The 23,943-nt window shown below is 46.9% G+C and overlaps 2 protein-coding genes across 3 annotated transcripts in view; one reads left to right on the top strand and one right to left on the bottom strand.

Annotated features, from left to right (window-relative positions):
* Positions 1-3,250, top strand: part of DNAJA3 (DnaJ heat shock protein family (Hsp40) member A3) — a 35,827-nt gene extending 32,577 nt beyond the window's left edge. For both annotated transcript variants that reach the window (XM_006090414.3, XM_006090413.3), the window contains one exon: positions 572-3,250. In XM_006090414.3, the coding sequence (XP_006090476.1) occupies positions 572-594 (23 nt within the window). In that variant the 3' untranslated portion in view covers positions 595-3,250. The remainder of the gene's footprint in view (positions 1-571) is intronic.
* Positions 3,251-7,972: 4,722 nt separating this feature from the next.
* NMRAL1 (NmrA like redox sensor 1) lies at positions 7,973-19,851 on the bottom strand. The gene is made up of 5 exons (XM_023755314.1): positions 19,470-19,851; positions 13,725-13,963; positions 11,164-11,413; positions 9,501-9,691; positions 7,973-8,260 (listed from the first exon to the last, which is right to left on the bottom strand). The coding sequence occupies exons 1-5, from the start codon at positions 19,849-19,851 to the stop codon at positions 8,081-8,083; spliced, it is 1,242 nt and encodes a 413-aa protein (XP_023611082.1). The 3' UTR covers positions 7,973-8,080.
* Between the last annotated feature and the right edge of the window lie 4,092 nt (positions 19,852-23,943).

Genomic DNA, 23,943 nt, shown 5'->3' with positions numbered 1-23,943 from the left:
GTTTTCCCTTACTTTAACCAATTTCATGCCCCTCATGCCCCCCCATACCCCCAGAGTTGGAAGAGGTACCAGGCTCAGGCATGGTGTATCTGGCTCCCCTTGGAGCCAAGCTTCTTGGCCCATGGAGACACCTGCATTAGGTAATGTGGCAGAGTCAGTGGCAGTTCAGGGCTGAAGCAGACATAGGGGGAGGCTGCACTGGGGGCTGCCTCTCAGCCCTCCCTCCACCAGCTCCTAGGGGGCTGCATCCCACAGTGGTGGGAATCATGTTGCCCACAGTCACAGAGGGTGAGTCATAGCAGAGCCAGGCTTAGAACTCAGATCTCCCCAACGCCCTGCCTGTTTCATAGCGCCTGTTCTTCCTGGGGATGTAGGGCACCATGTAACCTCCGGGGGCTGCCAGGAGTTGTGCTTGGTAACTGGGTTCTGGGGACCAACTTTATACTTGTGTGGGTTCCTGATGGCTGCAGCTCCTGGCATAGCTCCTTCCCAGGGATGATAGAAGCTCACCCACAGGAGTTTGCTGTCCTTGCAGTGCCAGTAAACTGTAACCATTTGTGTCTTGGCTCAGGAAAACGGTCCACTGGAAACTAGGCTGGGAGCAGCGGCTCCTCCTCATGGCCAGGGCACCTTGGAAGCAGGAGGATTCCAGAACTGCAGCACCGAGCCTTGCCTACAGATGCCCTCTGGACCGCCTTGGCAACAGCAAAATCATGTGACAACACGCCTCTCCACAGAATGGTCATGGTGGACAGCCCCTGGGCAGTAAGGCATGGCATGCCTAAGGGCTGGTAAAAGTTTTTGTTCCATGGGTGTAACTCAGCCTCTTCTGGCTCAGACAGTAAGACATCTGGATACGTCTTGCAGAGCCAAAACTCTAATTTGGAATCAAATGTGGTGGAAATCTTAGTAAAGAATTAAAGGCTATGCTTACAGCTTTAAAATGAAGCCTGAAGCTGCACCAAGTTGTGAAGTGATTAATTTCCCTCTCATCAAACCTCCGGGAGATTCTGGAATGAGTCTTTCCTGACAGGTTGTCTTTTCCAGGAACTAGGCCCTGCAAGCCCCCCTCAGTAGACGTATCCCTTGCTCTTCTTGGAATTTGTTTTAATTCCCAAGGGTACCAAGCAGCTGGAACTTGAGGGCCTTGGGTCCTGGGGAGTCCCACACAGAGGGTCCCTGGAGATACTGTTCCTGACATGGGCTGTGATCTTTGTCAGGATAGATAGTCCTCCCACCCCACTGGGGTGGCCTCTTGTCCATGACTGTTGAGTCTGTTGTTTGAAGCCAGGTGTGAGTGGAGCCTGCCCTTCTGCTGGACCACAGCCATCCCTGGCCACAGCCTAGCTAATGGCCTCCTTATCCCAGAGCCTTACCCCACTGCCCGCTACAGCCTGGTTCTCACCACTTACACTGTTGACACCTGTTTGCAGAAGTGTGTTTAAATTATTTAATGCTAAGAATCATTGTCTTTTCCTGTATAAATGTTTGTTCAGAAAAGGAAAGCACAGTCTAAGCAGGTGAAGGCTCTCCACCATCCAGCCAGAGCAAAACAGTTTCCTCAACCTCAGCTTCTAGGATGTGTAGATTCCGTTTCCAGACCTTCCTGTTGTGGTAAGACAGGCTAATGGAGAACACTTCTGAATAGCTTCCCTTCATAATTTACTAAAATAAAGCATCTATTAGTGTCTGATCTACGAATGTAAAATGATTCTGTATCAATGTAAAAGATTATCTACTGCAAAAAGATATTTAAAACCTACATTGTGGTTACTTCTTTTTTGAAAGAGTTCAAGCAGCTTTCTGCAGGTGGCTTCGCAGGGGCTTATATGGTGTTCTCAGCAGATGAGGCTGCGCCACGCTCCTGCTGGCCTTTCTCATCCAGTCATGCCTGCCTGCGAGCACGCGCACACTGATGGGTGGGTGTGCTTTGAAAGTACTAACCCTCTCAAGCCCAGGTCCCAGAGCAGGGAGCTTGCCATGGAACAACGTGCTGATTTGAATGAATGTTCTAGAATTTGGTGGGTAGCTTCTTTTGGGGGAGCCTGTGCCATGAGAGATTTGCAGTATAGCCTCCTACATCACTGTATCCCTTGCTAGATTTAGTTCTCCCCCCATTATGTTTAGAGGAATATTAACTGTGTGTGTGCGTGTGTGTGTGTGTGTGTGTGTGTGTGAAAATTTTGCTCATTGTAGTTTGATAGTCTGGGCTCCCAGCAGAGACTGTCTCACAAAAGCCCCAATGCTGCACAGCTGGAGTGGGTCCCACGCACATCTCTCCCACCAGCCCCTGGGCTCTGAGCTGAGCAGTTGGAGCACACTGGCTGCTGGGTGAAGAGGATGGGAAAGACCTGATGGGCAAGAAAGGATCTTAGCAGGGACCTCCTGCCAGGTTTAGATGCTTGTCATTCATTCAAGCAGTTTTATTGAGTGTCTACTGTGGACTCCCAGCATGGGTCCCTTCATGATCCTAGACCCAGGTACAGCAGCAGGAAGCTAGACGGAGCATCTCCTGACAGCTTAGTTTATCTCCTATAGAAGTCAGCAGAGTCCCACTCATGTCCTGTTTTTTGAAAGAAGAAGTCTAGAGAAAGATTTTGAAAGAGAAAAGTGGGTTTTCTTGCTAGCAATACCATTATTGCTTACAAGGGTCCTTCCCGCAGATGTAGGAAGGTGCCAGTGCAAATCTAGCATCAAGTCCCACTCAAGGCTTGGATTGGGCTTATTCCCACAGTTGGCTCCTGGGGCATTTGTCACCAGACAACTTTGCAGCCTGAGTTGGGGCTGGAGCATGAGATGAGGCATTAAAAAAAAATTATCTCTAGGCCCCAAGCCTTTGGAGATTGAGAGGAGGGGCAAAGGTAGTTGGGTGTTGAGCATTTGCTGAGATGTTAGGATGGATGAAGGAAGGCAGGGTCACCTGGGGATGAGGCCAGCTTGGGCACTGAACCTCGTCTCCATCCCCACCTGCAGGCCTCTTTTCTGGTTTGTTTTCCCACCTGAGCCATCCTCCTCCTCAGGCCTTTGGGCTCTGGTGGACTTGAGTGCAATGTTACTTCCCTGTCATGAAAACCCCCCTTAGTGTATAAGAATCTCTCCAATCCCACAAGCCTACTTCCCAGGACCGTCCCTGCCCTTTACTTTGTTCTGTAAAATTGGAGCCCTTCACTGAATACTTTGTTATATCAGCTGTCACGGCTTTTGTGGGAGGCATGTAGCACTCTTGTTAATAAACACTGTGAAACCTGAACTTTATATCTTTTAACCAGTTCTGCTTATTTGACATGATCCTTGTGACGGGTCAAACACATGGCCCAGTCAAGGAACTTTACATAAAGAAACAAAGTGAGCCCTGGCCAGTGTGGGTCACCGGTCAGAGCCAAAGGCTCGCAGGTTCGATTCCTGGTCAAGGGCACATACCTGGATTGCAGGTTTGATCCCTGGCCCCGGTCGGGGCACATGGGGGAGGCAACCAACCAGTGTGTCTTTCACATCGATGTTTTTCGCTCTCCCCCTCCTCCTTCCCTCTCTTCCAAATCAGTGGAAAAATATCCTTCAGTGAGGATTAACACACAGAAAAGAAACAAAGTGGGCCCTGACCTGCAGCTTCAGTGCCCAGGAGATGGTAGGGAGTGGAGACTGGCTGCCCTGTTTACTAGTAAAGGGGACAGCCACTCTTCAGCTCCCCAAAGCAGGGTAGGGGGTTAATGCAGGAATTCAGACCCAGTGCTGCCATATCTTGTGCTTTCCAAGAGAAGCTGGGCATCCATATATTTTTTAATAGACTTTTATTAAAATATTGATTTTAGAGGAAGGGAGAGAGAGAAAGAAACATCAATGTGAGAGAAACATCCATCGGCTATCTTCTGCACACGCCCCAACCGAGGATTAAACCCAAAATCTGGGTAGGTGCCCTGACCAGGAATCAAACATAACACTTTTTGCTGTTAATCCCCACTGGTGGATATTTCTCCCATTGATTTTAGAGAGAGTGGGAGGGAGGGGGAGGGGGAGAGAGGAGAGAGAAACATAGATGTGAAAGAGCCACATCAATTGGTTACCTCCCACATACACCCCAATTGGTGCAGGGAACCTGCAACCCAGGTACGTGCCCTTGACTGGAATCAAACCTGGGACCCTTCAGTTCGAGGGCCGACCCCTAACCACTGAACAGCACCAACAAGGGTGGCATCCAGATTGTTTATGTGGAGTGATACGTCATTTTTGAGGTAACAGTTTTATTTAGATATTTACGTACTATTTAACTCACCATTAAAGTGTACAATTTTGTGGGTTTTAGTTCCAAGGTTGTACAACCATCACCACACTCGATTCTAGAAAAATTTCATTACCTCAAAGAAATTCCAAATCCATTAGCAGTTACTCTCCATTTTCTCCCAAGTCCTTCAGTCTCTGGCAACCACAATTCTGTTCTGTGCGTGGTATCTAAATGGAGTCATACAATATGTGACTGCCTGTGGTTCTTATTTCATTTAGCATAATGTTTCAAGGTTTGTCCGTGTTGTAGCATAAATCAATATTTCATTTCTTTTTATGGCTGAATAATATTCCATTCTATAATAGACATTTTCCCCCATTATCAATAATAATTGATATTTCTATTATCAGTAGTACTGCTATGAATGTCTCATTTTGAAATGCTGGCAGCTACTTCTATGAGATGCTTGGCATAGTCAAACTCATAGAGACAGAAAGTAGAAGGGAGGTTGCCAGGGGCTAGAACAGGGGTGGGGAACCTTTTGTTCTGACAAGGGCCACTTGAATATTAATATCATTTGCTGAATATAATTCACAATATAAATTCATGTTGCTAGCCAAGGCCGGTTTGGCTCAGTGGATAGAGCGTTGGCCTGCGGGCTGAAGGGTCCCAGGTTCGATTCCGGTCAAGGGCATGTACCTGAGTTGCGGGCACATCCCCGGTGGGAGATGTGCAGGAGGCGGCTGATCGATGTTTCTCTCTCATCGATGTTTCTAACTCTCTGTCTCTCTCCCTTCCTCTCTGTGGAAAATCAATAAAATATATTTTAAAAAAAAAATAAATAAAATAAATAAATTCATGTTGCTATGAAAAAAGCTCCTAGATTTATTGAATTTCGAACCCCGCCTGCAATTGCTTTGGCCGGGCCAGACCAAATGATTTCCAGGGCCTTTTAAGGCCTGTGGGCTGGACATTCCCCACCCCTGGGCTAGAGGGAGGAGGGTTAGTTAAAGGTTAATGCAGGGGTCCTCAAACTACAGCCCTCGGGCCACATGCAAATACAAATACTGTATTTGTTCCGGTTTTGTTTTTTTACTTCAAAGTAAGATATATGCAGTGTGCATAGGAATTTGTTCATAGTTTTTTTTTAAACTATAGTCTGGCCCTCCAACGGTCTGAGGGACAGTGAACTGGCCCCCTGTTTAAAAAGTTTGAGGACCCCTGGGTTAATGAGTACAGAGTTTCAGTATGGGATGATGAAAAAGTTCTGGAGATGGATGGTGGTGATGGTTGTACAACAATGAATGTACTTATTGCCACTGAACTGTACACTTAAAAACGACTGAAATAGCCCTGGCCAGTGTTGTCCCACGCATCAAAAGGTTGCTGGTTCGATTCCTGTTCAGGGCACATGCCCGGGTTGTGGGCTCAATCCTCAGAAGGGGCCGGGCAGGAGGCAGCCAATCCATGTTCCAGTCTCACATAGATGTTTCTCTCTGTCCCTCTCCTCCTCCCTTCCTCTCTCTCTAAAAATCAAAATATTTTTAATGACTAAAATAGTAAGTTTTATGTTATGTATATTCTACCATAGCTAAGCAAGTAAAAAATAAATGAGAGCTAACTAATGTATTTCAGGGACCAAATTTTAGAAGACCAGGCACACATGGCAGTCCACCTGATCAGGATGTGTGCTGGGAACACCTCAGCCAATAGGACGACATGGTGGCACCGGGAGTCGTCCCCTCCTTGTGGTGTGACCCCCCCATGTGCTTGCCTTTTTTTTTTTTAAACAATTTGTTCCACTTTTTTTTTAAATGTATTTTTATTGATTTCAGAGAGGAAGAGGGAGAGAGAGATAGAAACATCAATGATGAGAGAGAATCATTGACTGGCTGCCTCCTGTACACCCCCCACCGGGGACCGAGCCCACAACCTCGGCATGTGCCCTTGAAGGGAATCGAACCAGGGGCCCTTCAGTCCATAGGCCGACACTCTTATCTACTGAGCCAAACCAGCTAGGGCATGTGCTTTCCTACTGTAGTGATTCGAAGTCAGGCAGGACCACCCTGAACCACAGCCCCAGACAGGTAAGTTTCCCACCAGGGGACCTGTGGGACTTGGGTATCATCACATAGGGCTGGATGCAAATAATCTCTCATGTTCTCTTGCTGGCCCAGGCAGGTTGGAATCCCAAGCTGTCATGGTCTTTTCCCTCCTACCCTGCCTCAGAGGCTCACTGTCCTCCCCTCAGATCTCAGAGGCTGTCCCCATCCCCATTAAAGTAGGCCCCTCTAGCCCAGCTGGTGTGGCCCAGTGGTTGAGTGTCAACCCATGCACCAAGAGGTCACTGGTTTGATACCTGGTCAGGGCACATGCCCAGGTTTAGGCTTGAGCATGTGGGAGACGGCCAATCAATGTTTCTTTCTCATTGAAATTTCTCTTTCCATAAAAATACATATTTTTAAAAAAGGCCCCTTCCAATTGTTATCCTTGTTCTCTGCAGCTCTATGTCAATCTGTAATTATTTATTGCATATTTGTATCTGGCTCTCCTCAAGGCATGGAGCGTAACATTTTTGGTTAACACTGTATTGAGAACCCAGCACAATGGTAAGTGCTTTCTAAATTAATAAACAGATGGCATGAGTTTGGTAGAACTACCACCCCTTTCCCAAGTCTCTGGGTACCAAGGGGAGTAAAAAGGGCTGTGATGGAGATTACACAAATCCACAGAAAATAAGGCTGCCACAGCACCTTTGGCCATTGAGCCTTGGGTGAGTAGCCTGTGTTCTCTAGGCCTTTGTTCCTTTTCTCTCAAGTGAACAGGAAATGGCAGGTTGCACCACCTGCCTCCAAATGCCTGGTGGACTCTACAAACAAAGCAGGGTTGTTACTTCCTGGTTTCACTCTTAGCCTTTGCTGCAAGTAGTGTCACCTCTGTGTGTATGTGTGTGTTTTGTTTTGTTAATCCTCAACAGAGGATATTTTTTCCATTGCTTTTCAGAGAGAGTGGAAAGGAGGGAGGGGGATAGAGAGAGAAAAACATTGATGTGAGAAAGACACGTTGATTGGCTGCTTCCTACACATGCCCTGACCAGGGGGCAGGGAGTGAACCAGCAATTCAGGTCCGTGCCCTTGACCAGGAATCAAACCTGAGAGACCCTTTGGTCCACGGGCCTATGCTCTAACCACCGAGCAGCACCAGCCAGGGCAAGCAGCATCACCTTTTCTCAGCAGTGTCCAATTATGGTCACCTGGGGCCACAGACCTGCCACATCCCGTGTGCTTTTTCCCCAGCCTGTTTTGACGATCACGCACATCTTGAGGCTGCACCCAGGGGAGGCCCCACCCTCACAAAGAAGGAATAAGCTGTCACCGTTGACCTTACTAGCTTTCTGGAGACGAAGGGTGTGTGTGCAGGGATGTCAAAAAGTGTTGCTCCTGGCTGGCGGGGGGAGTCCTCTGAGTCATGGGCTCTGTCCACACTTTTGAGTGAATTTCAAATGTGGAACAGGGTGGTCAGAGCCACTCCCTGGCTGTGGTCACAGTGCTGTTTCACAACTGTTAGACTAAACTTAAAATTGCATTTGAGTCCTGTGTGTCGTTACCAAGCACCTCTTCCGCCCTCACACCCCGTCACTGCAGGAGAGGACTGGCCCCTCACCACGCAATGTCTCCTGTTAGAATCGGTGCCCAGCAGCTGCCACCTCAGCTCAAGTCCCAGAAACAAAGCCCCTTTCTTTTGGAAGCCATCTGTGAGAACAATGGTTTTTATTTAAAAAATAACTTCTCTGTAACATAAGAAAGGATCACTGTGACTGCGCCTCCCCTCCCCCTCGATGGCATTGAGCGGTGGGCAGGGTCACAACCTGGAAAAGTCTTCTCTGTGCTGCTCCAGCCACTGATCCAGTGTCCTGGCCTTGGGGTTGAGCCTCAGGGTCAGTTCGATGTTCCGGTCGGGTTTCAAGGCATAGAAACGGAACATGTTGGCCAGGTCCTGGGCGCCAGGGAAGCCAAGCTTCTCGTAGTCCTCAGGGGTTGTCTGGAAGTAGAGGGGGCGGGGGTCTGTGAGGGTCCATCAACATCTCAGCATCCCGCTGAGGTGGTGGGGGCTGGGGGAGACCTCAGTCCCTACCAAGGTCCTTGCTAAGTCCACCTAAAACCATTCTAAAAGTTTAAAGACCAGCCCTAGCTGGTTTGGCTCAGTGGATAGAGTGTCAGCCTTCGGACTGAAGGGTCCTGGGTTCAATTCTAGTCAAGGGCACATGCTGGGCTGCGGGCTTGATCCCCAGTGGGGGGCATGCAGGAGGCAGCCAATCAGTGATTCTCTCTCATCACTGATGTTTCTATCTCCCTCTCCCTTCCTCTCTGAGATCAATAAAATTTTTGAAAAAAATAATAAAAATAAAAGTTTAAAAACCATTGTTCTGGGTTAATTTAAGACCTTGAGATGAAACCTCAGTTCCTTCCAAATCAGAACTCTGTTTACATCACTTTCTTGCTCAGAAACCAAAGCTGTTCCCCTTACCAGACTAAATTGGGGCCTTTTTTCTAGTGCACATCATTGTGCTGAGCTTCAGGTCTATTTCATTCAATCCTCGTAACAACTCAAACAGAGGACACTATTCACACACCCATTTCATGGATAAGGAAACTGAAGCAGAGAGGGGTCAGGGACCATGCCTCAGATTATACCCGGTTAGGTGTTAAGGGCAGGGACTGGGATCCAAGTCTGTGGGGGTCTATCTGGCCCCAAATTCCCATCATTACTCTGTTTGGGTCTGGGGGCTCTGCAGGTAGCTTTTGTCTGTTAATGAGACTTTCTTTAATGAGAAGGTCCTACTTTCATAATGGGAATGACAAGAAGAAACCCGGGGGTCTGGACTGGAGGGCTGCAGGTCGGTGGGGAAAGGAGGGTACTGTGGGCCTCCCACCCACCCAGCCAGGCCAGGTATGTGTGTGTGTGGGGGGGGGGGGGCTACCTCTCTGGCCTCCTCCCTCTTTCCTTCCTTCAAGGCACATCCCAAAGGAGCCCAGCAGCCCTGCATTCTCACTCCTGGCCTTGGCCCCTGCTGTCCCCTTTTTTGGAAACCTTCCTCCCGACTTGGTCAACCACCTATGCCAGACATGTCACTCAGCAGCCATACCTGGCTCCCAAGAACAGCACAGCATGGATGTTCACAGCTCTAATGAATTCAGATTTACCTTCTATATCCCCCTTCCTACTACCCACAAAGCCCTCCTGGGGGGCTGAAATGACCAGCAGGGGCCGAGGGGCTCACCTTGGCATCGTGCACGGTCTTCCCAGTGTGCTTGGAGAGCAGGGCAGCATACTCCTCCGCTGTGTGCCTGCAGGTACTGAGCCCAAGGTTCTGGCCGATGTATTGTTCTGGCATCTTCAGCAGACTGAGTACCACAGGGCCCAGGTCGGTGACGGACATGCCATCCATGGGTATGTCACCCATGGGCAAGCCTGCGGGAGAAGGGGAAGAGACATGCTGGTACATGACATGTCCTGGAGGGGACAGTGGGGTAGAGACTAGTACCAAACGGACATCTGCACAGATCAGCACGTGGCATGACTTAGACACTTCCTAGTATCTACATCAGCAGAAGCAGCAGTGGAACTGAATTGGAAAATGGGATTCAAGCCTGGCCAGCATGGCTCAGTGGTTGAGTGTCGACCTATGAACCAGGAGGTCACAGTTTGATTCCTGGTTGGGGCACATGCCTGGGCTGCAGGCTCGGTCCTCAGTGTGGTGCGTGCAGGAGGTGGCCGATCAATGATTCTCTCTCATCACTGATGTTTCTATCTCTCTCTCTCCCCCGCTTCATCTCTGAAATCAATAAAAATATATTTAAAAACAAAACAAAAAACCTCTGAGCCTGGGTTACTCCATTCTTAGAGTGGGGAGAACCCTGGACCGGCCGACCTCTCTCAGGGCTGAGGTGGGAGGACAAGGGACAGGAAAGGAAGGGGCTTCAAAAGGTCCCCCGAGAACAGAGTGGTACTCCTGGGCCCACTGCTCCCAAAACACTTCTCTGAGTGTACTTGGCCATATCCTGAATTCCTCATGTGGAACCCGGTGGGTGGGTTCTCCAAACACCAACTCTACTGACAGGAATGCTTGACAAGCGAGGCCAGGACCTGGCCCAGAGAATGACTAGCTGCCAAATTGTGATTTTGTAGATGGAAAGGGACAGCAGTGTTTAGATGTGAGCACTTGGACCATGCCATTTTCCTCACCTATGAAAAGGGGCCATAGCAACTGCCCATTCAGATCACCCAGGGATCTTGTGGGGATGAAGGTCTAAATCAGAACACAAGGGGTGTCTCTGACTAGTTTTGCAAACTATAAAGGGCGGTGCCCATGTGCCAACACATGGACCAGACTGCTTGCTCACCGGTGGGCAGGTCTTGAGAAAGGGTGAGCCAGTGTTTATGCACAAAGGGGTGGGGGTGGCCCGCTGAGGGGACTCACCCCTCCCACTCGGGCCTCCTGAGCGTCCTGCTCTAATCCACTGGCTAACAGACAAGACACAAGTTGTATAAGATTCCCTCCAAGCCAGGGTCCAGTATGGGCATTGAGAAGAAAGTGCTTTCCACTTTATGAAACCTACAACTGGGTCTCGTCTTCCAAATCCTCTCATTTTTGAAGGAGAAATAACAATAACTGCACTTGTCTCTGTAAAGCTTTCCACCAGACAAAGACTGTAACACCACATCTCTGTAGATTTTCTCATTGCCCCTGTGAAAGTGAGTGTTATGCCCATTTCACAGAGCAGGAAGCAGAGGCCCAGCAAGGTTTCTTGCCTTGCTTACAGTCACAGACCTAACGTGAGAGCCAGGACTCAGGCCCGGAACCATCTGAAGACAAGCCCATGGTTTTCTGGGACAGCCACAGTGCCACACAGAGCAGATGCTCAAGGAGGAAGGGCACTCACTCAGCAGGTAGCTCTTTCTATCCGGGGCTTTCTGGGGTCGGAAGTAGGAGAGGAGGTTCTCGAAATAGCAGGGCAGCCGCACACTGGTCATGGGAACACCGATGTCCCGGAAATATTCCTCCACCTCTCCTTTGCCGTCAAAGTGGCCTGCTGCCAGTCTCCCCGCCGTCAGCTTCTTGATGTTCTCCAGGCCGCTGTAGACCACATAGTGAAGGCCCAGGCGCTTGGCCAAATTGGCGAGCAGCTTTCCCTGGATGGCAGGAAAGGAGAAACCGCAAAGCCAGGAGGATGTGTGTCCCTAATCACATCCCAGCCCTCCAACCCAAGCTGCCACTGTGCCTGATGCTAAGAGCCTTACACCACTTATTCTTCAGATAAGGCCCCTTTTCCAGAATGATGCTCACACATGCTATCCTACCCTTTAACACGGATTGTAAGCCTATGGCGCCCACAGAACCTTGCATCACTTCTCTAGATCATCTGGATTATTCACTTTCTGATGTGCCTGGCTGCAGCCCACCTATGTGCAATCTGCAGCTAGTCCTCTTCCTTGGAGAGCCCAGGATTCCACAAGGGAGGTGCTGCAGCTCAGTGGTGAAGCACACAGGCCACTTGGGTTCCGGTCCTGGTTCTGCACTGCACTACGCGATGCTGAAAAAGCGATCTAACCATTCTGGACTCGTCAGTTCAACTGGGACCACAATACTACCTGCTGCATAAGGTTGTGTAGGGAGGGCTGGTGGCCTCCAAAAAGATACGTCCATGTCCTAACCCCTAGAACCTGTGAATGTAACCTTATTCGGAAAAGGTCTCTACAAGTATAATTAAGGACCTTGGGATGAGATTACCCTGGATTACCCCTTAACCCAAGACAAGTGTCCTTATAAGAGATAGAGAAGACACAGAGAAGTCCATGTGAAGACAGAGGCAGAGACTGAAGTGATGTGGCCACAAGAACTGGCAGCCCCCAGGATTTGGAAGAGGCAATGCACAAAATCTCCTTTAGAGTCTTTGGAGGGAGCAGGAGCCTGGCCCTGTCAAAAACCTTGATTTTGGACTTCTGGACTCCAGAACTGAGAAAGAATAAATTCCCATTGTTTTAAGCCACCTGGCTTGTGGTCTTGTTACGGCAGCTGTGGGGCACTAATACGGGTTATCAGGATGCGACGAGAGCTGCTTCAACCAGAGAAACTGTCTTTGTCTTCTCTATGGAATGAGCTTCCATGTAAGATACAACCAAAGAAAGGGTCAAGGCTAAAAACAGGTTTGGAGACCAGTGACCCAGTCCAATCCCCCTTTACTTTACAGAGGAAGAAAACAAAGACCAGAGCTGGGAAGTGACATGTCCAAAGACATAGCTGTGGATGAGGCAGGACTGAAAACTGAAGTGCGTAACTCCCAGCCTAGGGCCTTTCCTCTGGCACCAAGTATTACCTTCCACAAAGACCGGAGTGTCCTCTATGTGTCTGGCTCTCTGCCAGTGTCTCGATTTTCAATGAGACAAAAAGATGGCCACGTCTCATGGTTCCTCTCATATCCCTGCCACCACCATTGAGGTCAGTGATGGCGAACCTTTTGAGCTCGGCGTGTCAGCATTTTGAAAAACCCTAACTTCGGTGCCGTGTCACATATAGAAATTTTTTGATATTTGCAACCATAGTAAAACAAAGATTTATATTTTTGATATTTATTTTATATATTTAAATGCCATTTAACAAAGAAAAATCAACCAAAAAAATGAGTTTGCCATCTCTGAGTGTCATAGGTTCGCCATCACTGATCTAGGTTCAATAACCACCTAACTAGAGAGAATCTGGGTGGAAAACAGAACAAAGGAAAACAGAACATGTGAAAAGGGACATGGGGACTTTCTGGGTTGATGGAAATATATTTTTATCAAAAGGCAATTACATGGGTTTATTTACTTTCAAATTTTATCAAACTAACCAAGAGAATTCTAACCAATTGTCATTTTTAATTCCAGACCCGTATTTAATCATTATCTCTTCATTTTAAGACTTTTAATAAAAATATCATTTTTAAAGAAACAAAATTTTTTTTATCAAACTGTACAATTAAAATGTGTATATTATAAGAAATTATGGGTCAATAGAGTTAGATTTTTAGAAAGTATAAGAAGTCATTGGATGACAAAGGAAATAAGTGGTTGCCTGAGGCTGGGGGGAGGGGGTGTTGGGAGTGACTATTAACAGGTACAGGGTTTCTTTTTGGGGTGATGAAAATGTTCTGGAATTAGGTAGTGGTGATGGCTCTACAACTTTGTGAATATGTTAAAAAACAATGAATTGCACACTTTAAGAGGGTGACTTGTATGGTCCAGAGTCACTGGATGAGAAAGCAGCCTCCTCTTACCCGCATCAAAATCTAGGAGGGCTTCATGGAAGCGAGGGAAAAGGACTGCAGGTTCAGTGGTCCTAGTCGGAGTGAGTCTCACAGGCAAGGTAAAGCTGCCTCCAAGGAACCAACGGGGACCTGGGAGCTCCTTTTAAGATGCACTGCAACTCGCCCCAGCCTCCCCACACCCTCCGGCCTGCCCTCACCTGCTTGACCTCCTGCTCCCGGCTGCAGTTCTCCCAGTAGTTGGTCACGATGAAGGTGGCATGAGCCCCGGTCAGAGCCAGTTTCATGCTGGCCTCATCATCCTGGTCTCCCTGCACTATTTCTGCACCTTGCAGCCTCAGTTCCTTTGCTGCCTTCTGCCCAAGGTCCCGGGTTACAGCCCGAACCCTGAATGTCCCATCTTCCAAGAGCGTCCGGGCCACTGAGCCCCCCTGGGCACCTGCGAAGAGTCAAAAAGACCTAAAGGGTCGAATGTGCCTGGGAGTCCTGCGAAGGTTAAAACCCCGAAGGGAATGCTCCACCACAGCGGGACGCCCAAGACACTGGTCACCTCTCACTCTCATTAAACTGCCTTACACTGATTTTAAATAACAGCTTTCATGAGACAGAATTCATTTACCCATAATTACCCATAATTAAAAGTGTATAGTGTAGCCCTGGCCGGTAACTCAGTTGGTTAGAGCGTTGTCCCAATACACCAAAATCCTATTCCCGGTCAAGGCACATACAAAAATCAACCAATGAATGCATAAGTAAGTGGAACAACAAATTGATGTTTTTCTCTCTCTCCTTTCTTCTCTAAAAATTAATCAATAAAAAATAAGTGTATAATGTAGTGGTTTTTAGTGTATTCAGAGTTGTGCAACCATCATCACAGTCAATTTTAGAACATTTTCATCTCCCCAAAAAGAAAATCATACCCATTAGCAGTCACTCCCCATTCTCCTCCCTCCAGTCCCTGGCAACCACTAATCTGTTCTGTGCATGGTCTCCTTCAATATGTGGCTTTTTGTTTCTGGCTTCTTTCACTCAACATGTTTTCAAGGTTCATCCATGTTTTAGCAGGCATCACACCTATACCTTTTATAAAATTTTAAAAATGTATTATGAAATATTTACAGATACAAAAAGGGATAGTGACACTCATGTACCCACCACTTAGCTTAAGAAATAAAATATTACCTATACCTTTTTGGAAAAAAAAAAAGATTGAGAAAATTAAATAATCAAACGGAAGAAAATAAAAATCATCCATAAATACAGGGTGGAGCAGCCCTAGCTGGTTTTGCTCAGTATATAGAGCATCAACCCACAGACTGAAGGGTTTTGGGTCTGGTTCCAGTCAAGGGCATGTACCTCAGCTGTAGGGGCACATGCAGAAAGCAACCAATTGATGTGTCTCGCTCACATGATGTTTCTCTCTCTCCCTCTCCCTTCCACTCTCTAAAAACCAATGGAAAAAATCCTCTGATGAGGATTAAAATAAATAAATAAATAAAGGGTGGAGCAAAAGTAGGTTTACAGTTGTGAGTATGTGAAACAGGTTATTCTTTATTATTATTTAACTAGTGCCCCAGTGCATGGATTCATGCACATTGAAAGGAAATTAATTAGAAGGTGGCCGGTGGGGCAGGACTGGGCAAGATGGGCCGGACACGCCCTGGAGCCAACCTCCTGCGATCCCTCCTCAGCCAGTCACAACTGGGGGTGGGGGGGGGGCGCTGCAGCTCTAAGGGCATCTGTGGAGTGAATTGGGGTCCCTCGGGCAGAAGGGGTTCCTCGCCCTGGCCTGTGGGGATAGGGCCAAAACTGGCTTTCCAACATCCCCCGAGGGGTCCCGGATTGCGAGAGGGCAGGATTGCGAGAGGGTGGTTCTCGGGTGATGCACCCCAGAATCAGGCTCCCTCCTCTCTGGTTCCAGGGTACATCACCTGAGAACCACCGCTGCCAAGTCACTGCAGCTCGGCAGCTCCTGCATTGAGCGTCTGCTCCCTGGTGGTCAGTGCGCATCATACCTACCAGCCGGTCGGGTGGTCGCTTAGCCTTTTATATATATAGTTATCTTATTATTTTCCATAAAAACAGGTTTACTGTGCCATTGTGACGTTCTTTTGAGTTAATAAAACTACTGTAATAATCATAACCTGCATGTCTTTTTTCCAAACAAACTGTAAACTTACTTTTGCCCATCCCTGTACGTACAAGAACATTGGCTGCTGCACTACTTCCAAGGATGGAAATTTATAGACAAACTGTCCTTTGGTAGGATTCTGGTTACATAAGTGATAAATCCATACACAGTCATTAAAAAGAATGTGGCAGATCGATATGTATGGCTCAGATTGGTGCCCATGTGTCCTGGAGTGGAAAAGGCAAATTGCAGAATTGCAATTACCCTCATACAGGTCCAGATGGGAATGTAAAATGGTAGTCACTTTGTAAAACAGCCTACCAGGTCCTCAAAATGCTCAACATAGAGTTACCATATGATACAGCAATTCTACTCAGAGAACATGAAAATATACATCCACACAAAAACTTGTACATGAATGTTAATAGCAGTATTACGAACAATAACCAAATGAAATCTATACACCAAAAGATTTGTGGCTGCCAGGAGCCGAGGAAAATTGGGGGAAATGGGGAATGATTGCTAGTAGGTGTTCACATAAGAAACATCCAAACCTGTAGATGATTTTTTAAAATTTATTTAAGCCAAACTGACATCACCAGGAAGCAAAATTTCAACAGATTGAGAAAATGCTCTGGAGAATGAACATTTTGCAGCTTTAAAACAAAACAAAAAAAGTCATTGATTTTAGGGAGAGAGAAAGAGAGAGATAGAAACTTGTTGTTGCACTTATCTATGCATTCAATGGTTGATGCATGTATGTGCCCTCACGGGGAATCAAACCCACAATCTTGGCGTATTTGGACAATGCTCTAACCAGCTGAACTACGCTGCCAGGGCCTAGAGCTTATTTTATACATTAAAATCTAAGAAGTCCTGGCCAGGGGGCTCAGTTGGTTAGAGTGTTGTCTCATACACCCAAAGCTTGTGAGTTCAATTACTGGTTAGGGCTCATATGGGAGGCAACCAATGTTCCTCTCTCCCGTCGACGTTTCTCTCTCTCTAACAGCCCTAGCTGGTTTGGCTCAGTGGATAGAGTGTCGGTTTTGGACTGAAGCGCCCTGGGTTCGATTCTGGTCAAGGGCACATGCCAGGGTTGCAGGCTCGATCCCCAAAAGGTGGTGCGCAGAAGGCAGCCAATCAATGATTCTCTCTCATCATTGATGTTTCTCTCTCTCTCTCCCTCTCCCTTCCTCTCTGAAATCAATAAAAATATATTTTAGAAAAAAAGGATAATGTTATATTGGAATTCAGTGAGTCAAACAGAAGACGCCACAGTTAGAGGGCCGAATTTGGAGTCTTTATTGCAAACGCCGGAGGCCGTGAGAAGGCTAAGGTCTCTCTAAAACCTCCCGGCCCCCAATGAACTTAGGGGTTAGCTTATAAAGGCAAAAAAAAACCAACCATGTGCTGGGATGGGGGCAGTGTGCTTGGCAGATATCGTGTAGAAAGCTTGCAGCCTTGAGCACAGCATAGCTCAGATAACCAGAAGACACCTGGCATGGGAGGAACCAAGGACGGACCAGATAATTAAGAGGGGGCAGTGACTAGACTATAGGCTGATAAAAATGTACATTAGGTTACTGACACAGATTCAGATTGCTAGCCCCTCCCCCCAAATGTCTTATTTTCCCCATTATTCGAGCAAGCGTGCTTACAGAAGCTAGAAATAGCAGAGTTACTTCTATCAGGGAGGCTCTCTGGTTTAGTTACTTCCTGGAGTTAACAGAACAAAAGACCATCTGTGTTTAGCAGAAAATTTTAAACGGCAGTTCTTACAAAATGGAGATTACGGGAACAAGATGGAGTGCCTATGGTTCAGATGGAGGGCGAGGGACAGAATGGAGTCAGTCCTTTTAAGGCCCATTGTTCAATAACTCTGACATTTCGAAAGTATGTTGCCTTAGAGCCCTAGTACACTGTTGGTGGGAATGCAGGCTGGTGCAACCATTATGGAAAACAGTATAGAATTTCCTCAAAAAATTAAATATGGAACTGCCATTTGACCCAGTGATCCCACTTCTAGGAATACATCCTAGGAACCCCAAAGCACCAATGAAAAATAATGTATGCACCCCTATGTTCATAGCAGCACAATTTACAATAGCTAAGAGCTGGAAACAGTCCAAGTGCCCATCAGTAGGTGAGTGGATAAAAAAGCTGTGGCACATTTATACCACGGAATACTCTGCAGCAGTAAAAAAGAAGGCTCTCTTACCCTTTGAGACAGCACGGAGGGACCTGGAGAGTATCATGCTAAGTGAGATAAGTCAGTCAGAGAAAGACAAGTATCACATGATCGCACTCACATGTGGAATCTAAGTAACAAAATAAACTAATGAACTGAGTGGAACCAGAGACATGGAAGCCTGGGACAGAGTGCGGAATCTCAGAGGGAAGGAGGGAGAGGGTGGATGGGTGGGTGGGAGGTAATCAACCAAAGACCTTGTATGCATATATGCACGGCCCAAGGACACAGACAATAGGGTGCTAAAGGCCTGGGGAATCGTCGAGGGTCAGGTAGAGCTGGGAGGGATCCATGGTGTGTGTGTGTGGGGGAACCAATGTATACTTCACACATAAAAGAGTTATTTTTTTAAAAAAAGTATGTTAGCAGAACCGGTTTGGCTCAGTGGATAGAGCGTCGGCCTGCGGACTCAAGGGTCCCAGGTTCGATTCTGGTCAAGGGCATGTACCTTGGTTGCGGGCACATCCCCACTGGGGGGCGTGCAGGAAGCAGCTGATCGGATGTTTCTCTCTCATCGATGTTTCTAACTCTCTCCCTCCCTTCCTCTCTGTAAAAAATCAATAAAATATAAAAAAAAAAAAGAAATTAAAAAAAGTATGTTACCTTAGATGCAAAAAGATATAGATTCACTTAAGGTAGGTTGGTCAAGGAAGGTATAGTCCTAGGACTCAACTACCTGCCATAATCTGCTTCTAGTTAGGACTTTGTATAACCATTCTGTGTGGTTATTTTTGGTCTTCGAGTTTGTAAGGCCTACCATGCAGGCCTCTCCTGGGCTTGTCAGGTTTAGTATGTCAGGGTTCCATTCACATAGATATGGGGGTTCTTTTTTTGGGATGATGAGATCTTCTAAAACTGATCTGGGTGATGGCCACAGAACTCTGCAAATATACCAGAAACCAGTGAATTGCACACTTTAAATGAGTAAACAGTATGCAACTCATACCTCAATATATGAATTATACCTCAATAAAGCTGTTGTATGTTTTAAAATATATATTTAAGTATATATCATACATAAGTATACAATATATGTTATATATATAAAGTACATATATATAGGGTACCCCAAAAATGTATACACACTTTAACAGCTGATAGCTCAATTGATGTTTCTTTTTAGATTTAACCCATTGGAATTAATAACTATTCAAAATGTATACATTTTTGGGGGAGAGAGAGAGAGAGAAAGAACAGGTGGGGGCAAAATAAAACACTATCGTTTGAAAATAATTTAGATATTTCTAACTTGGTAGGATACTCAGGAAACTTGGTAACAGAGATGGGTGGGGTGGGGGTACAGAGGTGGGAGGGAGATTTAATGTCGGTATGATGTGCAATCACTACTCATTCAAAGAAGTCAAAGTGATTTCTTTAAGATGCAAAGGACATCTGCGCTCAGGTCCTGTCCGCACGCCCCGCCGGGGTCAGAGGTCCAGCCTATCGCACCCTCCCCTCCCGACCCCCCCGGGATGTCTCCCCCGAGCTGGGGGAGGGGGGCCGCCTGGCGGGTGAGAGGTCCCCGCGCGCGCTTCGGGGCCTCCGATGGGGCGGGGTTCCGCTTACCCGTGGCTCCAAACACCACCACTACCTTCTTGTCCCGCCATGCGAGCGGGAGCGGGAGATGCGGTCCTGCGCAGCCTGCGGGGCGAGGGAAGCGCGGGGTGGGCCACGGGGCCGGGGGTCCTCGCCCTGAACTACGCGCGCGCACCGGAGGGGGCGGCAGCCCCGAGAGGTCGGGATCCGCGACCCCTGGCCTCCCCCACCCCGGGCCTGACACCCCCTCCCCAGCCCGTGTCTCGGACCCTTGCCCGGACCTGCGTTCCCCCGCACCACAGCCTGCGGGGGAAACACTACGGATAACGCGGGCCTTCGCTTTTGCAGCCGAGTCCACCACGGAGGGGGGTATAATCCCACGAAGGGGGCCGACCCCTGCCCGCAGCTTCATTCCTGCGCCGGCAAGGCCCCTCCATTCCCGGCCGCCCTGCATGAAGGGACCCGAGGCTGCGCGGCCCCAACCCCTCGCTGTCCGGGTCCTCACTCCGCGCTGAGCGGACTCGCCACCCCCGCGCACGGACGGAGATGGTTCATCCCGGCCCGGCCAGAACCCGCGGTTTGTTTGGACCCGCCCCCGCCTCAGTCACCGGTCATGCAGGAAGGTCTGAACCTGTAGATAATGGGGTGTCACCTACAGGTGATCCAATCTATACCCGTGAGTTTTAACCCCATCAAGGCCCCGAGTTATTTCTTATCTGCCTGACTCACGGTTGAGGTTGCTGCTACTTGCACAGATTTGAATGATTTTGAACAGAAAAGTGAGATTTCTTTGTGTTGAACTAAAACTCAAAAATGACCCCCACTCTTCTGAAAAGTTATTCTGACTGGATAAGAACATTTGCTTTTTTAATTCACTCCATCATATGTATGGGTGTGGCTGTGGGTGAGTGGTCAAGGTGGGGGGCCAGGAGATCTTTGGGGTGATTCGGGGCAGGTTCAAGTCCTGCTGCTTATCAGGGCTCTGATGACCTGATATTATCATAAGAGCTTGGTGCTCATCTAAATGACGTCAGACTAGCCCTCGCTGGTGTGGCTCAGTGGACAGAGCGTCGGCTGGAAGCAAAGGGTCCCAGCTCCCCTTCCGTCAAGGGCAGGTACCTTGGTTGCAGGCTCCTCCCCGGCCTGGGCCCTGGTCCCGGCTCCTGCAGGAGGCAACCAACATGCTTCTCTCACATCGATGTTTCTCTCTGTCTTTCCCTCTCTCTTCCACTCTCTCTGAAAATCAATGGAAAAAATATCCTCAGGTGAGGATTAAAAATAAATAAACAAATGATGTCAGACGAAGAAACACTGATAACAAAATAAGTATTAACTCATCTGGGAATGTCAGGTTTGGGACAGCAGGCATTTGTTCACTGCTGAATTTCCAGCACCTAAACTAGTACTCGACACAAAGCAGGCTGGTTGGTTGTCTAAACATCTGCGAGGCACTGGACATACTCGAGCTAAAACTGACACTGTTTTCCTGAATCTAGTTGTGAAGATACCCCACAAGGGAATATGTATATATATTTTTAATTTATTGATTTGTGAGAGAGAGAGAGAAAGAGAAACATTGGTTTGTTGTTCCACTTATTATTTGTTGTTTCAGAGAGCAAACCCACAACCTTGGCATACAGGGACGATGCTCTAACCAGCTGAGCTCCCCTGCCAAGATGGGAATGTAAGTCTTTTTCTATCCAATTATCTTGCTAGTTTTCAAGGTGTTCAATATAATAACCTCCCCCTGCACCATCTTGGCCAATGGAGGAGACTTTCTGGCACCCCCTGACTCTATGGTAACAAGGAGGCTGTTGGAAGAGGGCAGACATATTGGCAGCCTGGACAAAGGTTTTTCTCTCTTGAAACCCCACCCATCCTGGGGTCCCTTAAGGCCTGAGTGGAGAGATTTAGCTATTGACTAGTGCAGTGATCGCGAACCTACGACACGTGTGTCAGAGGTGACACGGGAACTCATTTTTAAAAAATACATTTTTATTGATTTTTTACAGAAGAAGAGAGAGGGATAGAGAGTTAGAAACATCGATGAGAGAGAAACATCGATTAGCTGCCTCCTGCACGCCCCCCACTGGGGATGTGCCTGCAACCAAGGTACATGCCCTTGACCAGAATCGAACCTGGGACCCTTCAGTCCGCAGGCTGACGCTCTATCCACTGAGCCAGACCGGTTAGGGCGCGAACTCATTTTTTTGGTTGATTTTTCTTTGTTAAATGGCATTTAAATATATAAAATTAATATCAAAAATATAAGTCTTTGTTTTACTATTGTTGCAAATATCAAAAAATTTCTATATGTGACACGGCACCAGAGTTAAGTTAGGGTTTTTCAAAACGCTGACACGCCGAGCTCCAAAGGTTAGACTCACTGGTCTAGATATGCTACAACGTGACTCAGCCACTTTCCGTGGTAATATTATCAGACAAAGAATTACCTACAAAGCACTTGTCATTCCCCACAGCCCAATAACATGTATAATGATGATGACAGTGGGAGGAACCCTTTCCTGGGGTCATGCTATATATCAGGTACAGGCTAAACCATACATTAACTCATTTGACCCCTTGAAGCAACTTACCTTCAAACAGTGGCACTCAGATTAATTCAATTATGTTTGTGTGTGTGTGTGTGTGTGTGTATGTGTTTGGGGTGCAGGTAGTAAGTACTATGTATACTTCCCATTACCCCTTTCTTAAAATTCATTCTTTTTTATTTGATTTTGAGAGCCAAGTAATGCATAATGAATTTATGTATTCTCATAAAAAAAAGTAAACGGTACTGTAAATGAAAGTTTGAGTAAATGAAAGAAGAGTCCCATAGGACTCTTCTAAGGGATCAAAGACAGTTTTATTTAGATATGACTTGCAAATCAGAAAATGTATCCTTTGGCATGAACCAAAGACACACTCTAAGGTGGAAAAAATAAGGCAACATTTTTAAAGGGAAGAGTTTCAAGGAGTTGCTAATCAAGGGGTTGGGATACAAGACCATAACTTATTCATTTTCTGATTGGTGGGGGCAACTGGATTTTTAGGGGACTGCTGACTCAATGGTCAGCTAGTGGAGCTGTGCGATAAGAATAATGGGTAGTTTCATGACTCATGGTCAGCAGGTAGAGTCATGGGATATGGCCAATAGTTGGAGTCATAAGATATGGTCAGCAGGGCAGGTCACAAGGCAGGGGCCAATGCCTCAGTTTCCCCTGAAGTCTGCAAAATACACCAATAAAACAATTGTTTTGTAGTAAAACAGACAATGCAAAGAATACAGTTTGTCTGATAGACAAAGTCAGAGTTTAAACTGCAAAATGGCTTAGTTATTGTAGCAAGGTCAGAGACTAAATTGTAGAAGGGTCCAGATACTCTATCTCAAGATTATGATATTAGAATCCTCAGTATAGATAAAGCACAAGTGACCCTAGACCTCTCTCTATCATTCTAGTGTGTAAACCTTTCCTACTTTTGAATGCATTTATATGCCTAAACATGAACATGTAGAAAGATAACATTTTATAGTTAAGAAATAAAAGGGATTATACTGAATATATTTTCCCCACAATATTTATTATGAAAATTTGTAAACATACAGAAAAGTTGAAAGAACTGTATAGTGAACACCCATATACTTACCACATACATTCTTAAATTATTAACATTTTGCTATATTTGCTTTATCAGCTATCTTATTTTTTATACATTTCAAGTTAGTTGCAGACATCAGTACTTTTCTCCTCTAAACACTCCAGCATACATATTATTTAGAGTTCAATATTTGTTTTTTAGGTTAAGTTTATAACACACTATAGAACAGTGGTCGCCAATCTTTTGGACTTTATGGACCACCAGTGGTCTGCAGACCACCGGATGGCGACTGCTGCTATCCTATATAATAAAGAGGTAATATGCAAATTGACCCTCACATCACAAGATGGCCGGCCCCACATTGTCACAAGATGGCCAGCAGGGGAGCAGTGAGGGGCAATCAGGCAGGCAGGCAGGTGAGAGGTTAGGAGCTAGCAGTCCCAGATTGTGAGAGGGATGTCCAACTGCTGGTTTAGGCCTGATCCCACAGAGATCGGGCCTAAACCGGCAGTCAGACATCCCCCGAGGGGTCCCAGATTGGAGAGGGTGCAGGCTGGGCTGAGGGACACCCTCCCCAAGTGCACGATTTCGTGCACCAGGTCTCTAGTAGAATATATTCTTGTATTTTCCTACAACTTGCTTTCCCCCCTTCTACTTAATGTCCTCCCTCAGGTGGTGTCTGCCCTTTTCAATGGGGCACAATTATTGAATGAATATGCCCCTGTCAATCCTTGCTCCATCCTCTTTTGATGGGCCTAAAGGTTGTTTCAACGTTTTCACCAAAATGGGGTATCCTGGTATGTGTTGCAATGACCTTTCTTTTTTGTTCCCTTTTGAGTTCTTGCAAGTGTTAGACAGGACAAAGATCTCAAGGTCTTGACAGTCCTAAATGTTATTAGAGAGA

The sequence above is a fragment of the Myotis lucifugus genome, unplaced genomic scaffold, assembly GCF_000147115.1.
Source record: "Myotis lucifugus unplaced genomic scaffold, Myoluc2.0 scaffold_72, whole genome shotgun sequence".
In the NCBI taxonomy this organism is placed as follows: domain Eukaryota; kingdom Metazoa; phylum Chordata; class Mammalia; order Chiroptera; family Vespertilionidae; genus Myotis; species Myotis lucifugus.
The sequence above is the reverse complement of the archived record's forward strand: the minus strand, read 5'-3'. Positions and strand labels throughout refer to the sequence as shown.

Excerpts from the sequence above, each read along its gene's own strand:
- NMRAL1 (XM_023755314.1), bottom strand. The coding sequence starts at position 19,851 with ATGAAGCTGCGGGCAGGGGTCGGCCCCCTTCGTGGGATTATACCCCCC. Across the intron at positions 13,964-19,469 it reads GGTGGTGTTTGGAGCCACGG|GTGCCCAGGGGGGCTCAGTG; the intron begins GTAAGCGGAACC and ends GACTCTTCGCAG. Across the intron at positions 11,414-13,724 it reads GGGAGCAGGAGGTCAAGCAG|GGAAAGCTGCTCGCCAATTT; the intron begins GTGAGGGCAGGC and ends CCTGCCATCCAG.